This window comes from Oenanthe melanoleuca, unplaced genomic scaffold (assembly GCF_029582105.1).
Source record: "Oenanthe melanoleuca isolate GR-GAL-2019-014 unplaced genomic scaffold, OMel1.0 S001, whole genome shotgun sequence".
NCBI classification, from domain to species: domain Eukaryota; kingdom Metazoa; phylum Chordata; class Aves; order Passeriformes; family Muscicapidae; genus Oenanthe; species Oenanthe melanoleuca.
Window position 1 is genome coordinate 3,066,033 of NW_026612650.1, and position 5,871 is coordinate 3,071,903.

General features: G+C 51.6%; 1 protein-coding gene across 1 annotated transcript; it reads right to left on the reverse strand.

Annotated features, from left to right (window-relative positions):
• Window positions 1–833: 833 nt before the first annotated feature.
• On the reverse strand, window positions 834–1,385 carry LOC130265971 (olfactory receptor 14J1-like; the record flags this gene model as incomplete). Its single annotated transcript, XM_056515314.1, has 1 exon — window positions 834–1,385. A coding segment is annotated over one exon (552 nt), but the record flags the coding sequence as incomplete, so codon positions are not given.
• Between the last annotated feature and the right edge of the window lie 4,486 nt (window positions 1,386–5,871).

Below are 5,871 nucleotides of genomic sequence, written 5' to 3' on the forward strand. Positions count from 1 at the left end.
TGGGTGTGGTGGTTGCAGGGGCTGGTGTGGGACAATTGCCCTGGGGCACCTTCCCAGGCTGTGGCCAGAACAAAGACACAGCCCAGGCCCTGCTCTGCTGCTCCCTCAGGTCCATGCCAGGAGCTCTGGCTGTGCCAGGACACTGCTGTGTGCCTCCCCTGCACACTGCCCCTCTGCCCCAGGCACTGGGCTTTGCTTTGCATTCCTGGAGCACATTGCTGACAGTAGCTCTGGAGGAGAGCAAAGCCTTCCTGCCCTGCCCTCAGGAGATGCCCTTTGCTGATGGAGCTGCTGTGCTGCAGCCCAGCTGTGTCCCAGCAGTGCCCATGGCCTGTCCCTGCCTGTGCTCACAGCACGGACACGCAGCAGGACAGTGACCAAGCTGCCAGAGCACTGCGGCCTTACAGCCACAGAAGGGCTGGCAAGGAGAGGGTGGAGTTGGGAAGAGCAGATGTGGGAAGAGCCAGGGCCATTGTCCCTGGCTGTGCTGCTGTGCTGGGAGACTCTTCACCTCTGCCTCTGCTCACAGGCACTGCCCTGCAGAGACAGAGAAGGGCGGAGGAAGGATCCGGGACACACAGAAGAGGGCATGCATTTGCTTTTATTTAAATGCATGGGAAGGGACCTCCTGCATGCCTTTGTCTTTCAAAAGAAAAGTAGATATTAATGTAGAAATGAAAGGAGTAATTTAGAAAATTTTGTACAAAACACAACAGTAGAAGAAATTACCAGAAAAAAAAATGGACATATAAGAAGAAAAAAAAACAAAAAAAACCCCCAGAGAAATTGTAAATAGTTACATTCTAAAGGCTCTGCAGAAGAAAAGAGAGCATTTAATGCTTCTGAATATACAGAATCATCAATTTTCTTGTGGCTCCTTTGAGCTCCTGGTTCCTCAGGCTGTAGATGAGGGGATTCAGGGCTAGAGGCACCACCGAGTACAGAACTGACAGGGACAGATCCAGGGATGGGGAGGAGATGGAGGGGGGCTTCAGGTGAGCAAATACTGCAGTGCTGAGGAACAGGGAGACCACGGCCAGGTGAGGGAGGCAGGTGGAAAAGGCTTTGTGCTGTCCCTGCTCAGAGGGGATCCTCAGCACAACCCTGAAGATCTGCACATAGGAGAAAACAATGAACAAAAAACAGCCAAGTGCTAAGGAAGTAGTAAATGCAGAAGCCCCAAATTTCCTGAGGTAGGAGTGTGAGCAGGAGAGCTTGAGGATGTGTGGGATTTCACAGAAGAACTGGCCCAGGGCATTGCCCTTGCACAAGGGCAGGGAAAATGTATTGACTGTGTGCAGCAGAGCAGTGAGAAAGCCACTGGCCCAGGCAGCTGCTGCCATGTGGGCACAAGCTCTGCTGCCCAGGAGGGTCCCGTAGTGCAGGGGTTTGCAGATGGACACGTAGCGGTCGTAGCACATCACGGTCAGGAGGAAATACTCTGCTGAAATGAAAAAAGCAAAAGTCAATAGTTGTGCAGCACATCCTGAGTAGGAGATGGTCCTGGTGTCCCAGAGGGAATTGTGCATGGCTTTGGGGACAGTGGTGCAGATGGAGCCCAGGTCAGTGAGGGCCAGGTTGAGCAGGAAGAAGAACATGGGGGTGTGGAGGTGGTGGCCGCAGGCTACGGCGCTGATGATGAGGCCGTTGCCCAGGAGGGCAGCCATGGAGATGCCCAGGAAGAGGCAGAAGTGCAGGAGCGGCAGCTGCCACGTGTCTGCCAATGGCAGCAGGAGGAAGTGGCTGATGGAGCTGCTGTTGGACATTTTTCAGTATGGGCATGGTAGGCTGTTAAAAGAAGACAGAGTAGTTGGGACAGGTTTCCTTGTGTCAATCCTATGCTATTTTCTTTGAGATTTACTCAAAATTGCTTCTCTTTCATTGGGGAAATTTCTCTCACTTTTTTTAAATCTTTGAGATAGGGGTTTTGCTTTCTTTGAAGGGAGAGAAATCCTTATTAAGCATTGCTCTGAGCCTGAGCACTTTGGAGCCAAGAGGGAACACAGGGGTCACTGTGCCCGAGTATAGTCAGACCTACAGTATGGTCCCACACAGCTGCCCTTCGCTCATTACACCTGCCTGTATTTCAGAATGGCTGCACTTTAAATATGTCTGGAAGCAAAACAAGACATTTTGAAAGATCTGGTTTCTAAGAAAGATTTTCTAAACCCACGTTTCTTTCCCTGTGCAGTTAGACAGGATGGGATATCCAGGTTTGGTGTGGCTCTCAGTTGCCTGGAGTTGTGCCTACGGGGAGCTGTTTCTTCCTATTCAAGCTTTGTCCCTGTGAGTGCTCCCAGAGCCCAGCCCAGCCCTGGGGGCTCAGCTCTGCCCTGCACACCCCTCCCAGCACAGGGCACTGCCCAGGGGCATCTCCCTGGCAGCAGGGCCTTAAGGGCAGCTCAGACAAACTGAGATGCTGCAAGCCAAGGTGCTGCTGCTGCTGTCTCTAGGCACAGGAGAGTGAGGAGGCACTTTGTGAGGGAGATTGAGGCAGATCTGCTGATGCCCAGTGGGACAGTGCAGGAGTCTCAGTGACACAGACACACCTGACAACCCCTTTCCCTTCCCTTGAGGAGAAAGCTGAGAGCAGCCCTGGCCATGCAGCACCATCTGCACAGCAGGAGAAATCTGCCCTGATGGGGGTGGCTCCTTCCACCTCCAACTTCTCCTCACAGTCCATGGGGAGCTGCCAGGCATGCTGAGAGCTGCCCCTGGTAGGTGGCACATGCCCTGGGCTGGCCAAGAGCCCTGAGTGCTTCAGGAGCTGCTGTGCAGGACAGCCCTGGGCAGCCCTGTCTGCAGCTCCAGCTTCAGCCTCTGCAGCCGTCCCTGGCACCAGGAGCCATTCTGGAAAGGCTGACCTGGAACAGAGACTAGAAAAAAATAAATGGAATAAAACAGGTATTTATTGAAAGGGTACACATTGGGCAGTGCAAGAGCCTGGCACGAGCTACACCCAAGTCCATCCAAGATGGATATTGCTCACAAGTTTTTTACACTTTTATAAGTTTTGGTTCATCTATATCTTGGGGTCAATAATCCAACCATAGACCCTCGTTAGTGAGTCTCTGCCCCCTTTCTTGCTCCCTGTCCTTAGCCGATGTTTATGATTTGTGGGTACTAGATGTCCTTGATTCTTTAGCTGGAATGGATTGTTTTGTATAACTAGCCTGTGAAGAGAACTTACTAATATGTAATATGATGTTTCTGAGAGGCATATAAAGAAGCAGAGAATCTGAAAATTATAAAAGCTAAAACCGAAGGCATTATTACCCCCACATACTCACCATGTCATCAGCTGTAATGATGTTTCCCCAAGTGAAGTCTCAGCTCAATGTCTATGCAGTCCTGATTGCCTTTAGCCTGCCTGTGCCTGGCAGCTGTCCCCTCAGTGCCTGCAGGCAGTGCCCTCACCTCTGCTAGGCTGAGAGAGGAGCTGCTCCTCAGCAGAAATGTCTTTTTGAAGGTCTTGGTTGAGCTTGGGAGCTTCCTCTGTGCCAGGGCCCAGCACAGCTCAGCAGCAGAGACACAGCACAAGGACGTTAATGACCCTCTATGGGCTTTCTTGCTGCTTACATCAGACTCAGTCCCAGAGTGAGTGTTCAAAAACTTCTCAAGAAGTTTCTCACAAACTCAAATTAAAACTGCAAAGTTTCTTGAAGTTTAAATAGGTCCCACTGAGGAACACCACTAAGAATGTGTCCCCTGGTTCCAGCTAGAACACAACACTGCGGGCAATGATGACAGGTGGAGACAAATGAGGGAAGGAGTCTCTGGTACAAAGCAAACCTGGATGTGTTTCAGGAATTCAAAAGGTCCAAGGGCTGAGCCCCAGCCCCTGGCAAGACAAATCCTGTCCCTTCCTCATTGCTCAGGGCTCTTCCCGGGCCACTGGGCTCTGGGGATGTGCAATGCCAAGGGCAGGATCATGCCAGGCTGCTGAGCAGGGACAAGGAGGCAATGAGGCCCCAGCACAGCAAGGCTCACTTGTCCCCTGCTGGCCTCAGGCCCAGGGCCAGCAGCCATGGCCCAAGTGCTGCAGCAGTTGGCTCTGGCAGGGCCTTTCAGCTGCTGCCCATCCCTGTGCCCTGTGCAGCCCAGGCCGTCCTACGGTGTCCATGCCCTGTGCCTCTGTCCCTGCAGGCTGTCGTCATCCCCCGGCTGCCCCACCTTGCTGGCCCCTTCCGTTGCTGACAGCTCTGCGTCCTGCCTGCCTCTGCCTGGGCACACAAAGCCTTGGGCTACTCCAGACTCCTGCTGGGGGACGTGTGGCACCACAGCCCTGCCCTGGGTCAGAAATCCCTTTTACTTTCTTACCATTCTGGGCCTCCTGAACTGCATTTGGCAATAATTTTCTTTCTCTGGCTGTTCTTTACTATGTCAAAAACTCCCACCATCTCTGAAATCACCTTTCAATTTTTTCCCATGGCTCTCGTCTGCTGTTCTCATTCTCCACTCCACTGAGCACAGAGTTCCTTTGTCCCTGTATAGTGGTCATGTGCTTGAGGCCTCCAAACCCCACCTTGGGAGATCTCTGCGCTCTCTCCATGCTACTGAAAAATTAGAAGATTGTGCTCATAGTCTAAGAAAATCACCAGAGGACAAGGCACTCAGGCCTGTGTGTCCTGTCTACATTTGTCTTGTGCAATCCTTGGATAGAGGTAATTTTGACAGTAGTATCCCAGATTTGGCTATTGACACCTAGGTGAGAAGGGCAAATCTTTTTCCACTGGGTGGAAAACACTGAGCCCCAGTGTTATGTGCTAGATAAAAGACAGCCTTCAGGAGGCCAAGGCCAACATGAGCTACCTGTCCTGCGAGACATTGCCTGGGAGTAACTCTTCCATATAGGGAACTTTTTAGGGGACATACGAATTTCAGCCATGGGCACCTGGAAAGAAGGATGTTTTTTTTCCCTAGGAAGGTAAGCACATAGCCCCAGTGCTCCAGGGGCTGATGAGAGGCAGCCCTTGACACACCAGGATCAGCCAGACCTGTATGGTGGCCCCAGGAAGGCCCAGCCAGCCAGATCTGTTCCATGGCCCCTTGGTTATATGTGGCCCCTCAGTGTCACTATGTTTTCCTTGCTTCTGCAGAGTCACAATGGCCCTTTGGCTCCATAAGGCCCTGAAGTGTCATTATGGTGTTCATGGTTCCACAAGGTCCTCCCAGTGTCACAACAGTCCCTTGGATCCATGGGGTCCCCAAAGTGTCACCATGGTCTGCACAGGAAGGAAACAACCCAGCCTCAGTGTTGCAGGGGCAGATGAGGGCAATCACCAAGGCCAGCCAGATTAGATGGCAGTGGCAGATTTTGTCTGGGAGCTATCTTTGGATACACAGCATTTTGGAGGTGAAATATCAATTTCAGACATGGATGCCTGGAGGAAAAGGAGGATTCTTTTTCATAGAAAGGAAAGCATGGAACACAATTGTTTCAGGGGCAGATGAAATGCGGCCATCAGAGGCCATGGCCAGCCCAACCTCTCTGTTCTGGAAGCTTCTGTGTGAAAGAAACCCTTTCTACAGGAAAGGATATAGGGAATTTTGGAGGTGGAATCCCACATTCAGCCATTTCTGCATTGATAGGGAGGGTGGCTCTTTTCCGTAGGAAGGAAAGCACAGAGCTCAGGTGTTTCAAATGAAGAAGAGAAGACAGGTGTCTACTGGGAAGCCAAGAGAGCCAGCCCTGTTAGTTCTGGCAGCTTTGTCATGAAGAAGTTCTTGTATAAACATTATTTTTTGGTCTCAGTTTTGACCACGGAGAATTTGATGAAAAGGATGGTTCTTCTCTGTAGGAAGGAAAGTTCTGAGTCCCTGTGTTTCAAAAGCAGGTGAGAGGCAGCCCCCAGGAGGCCAAGGGCAGCC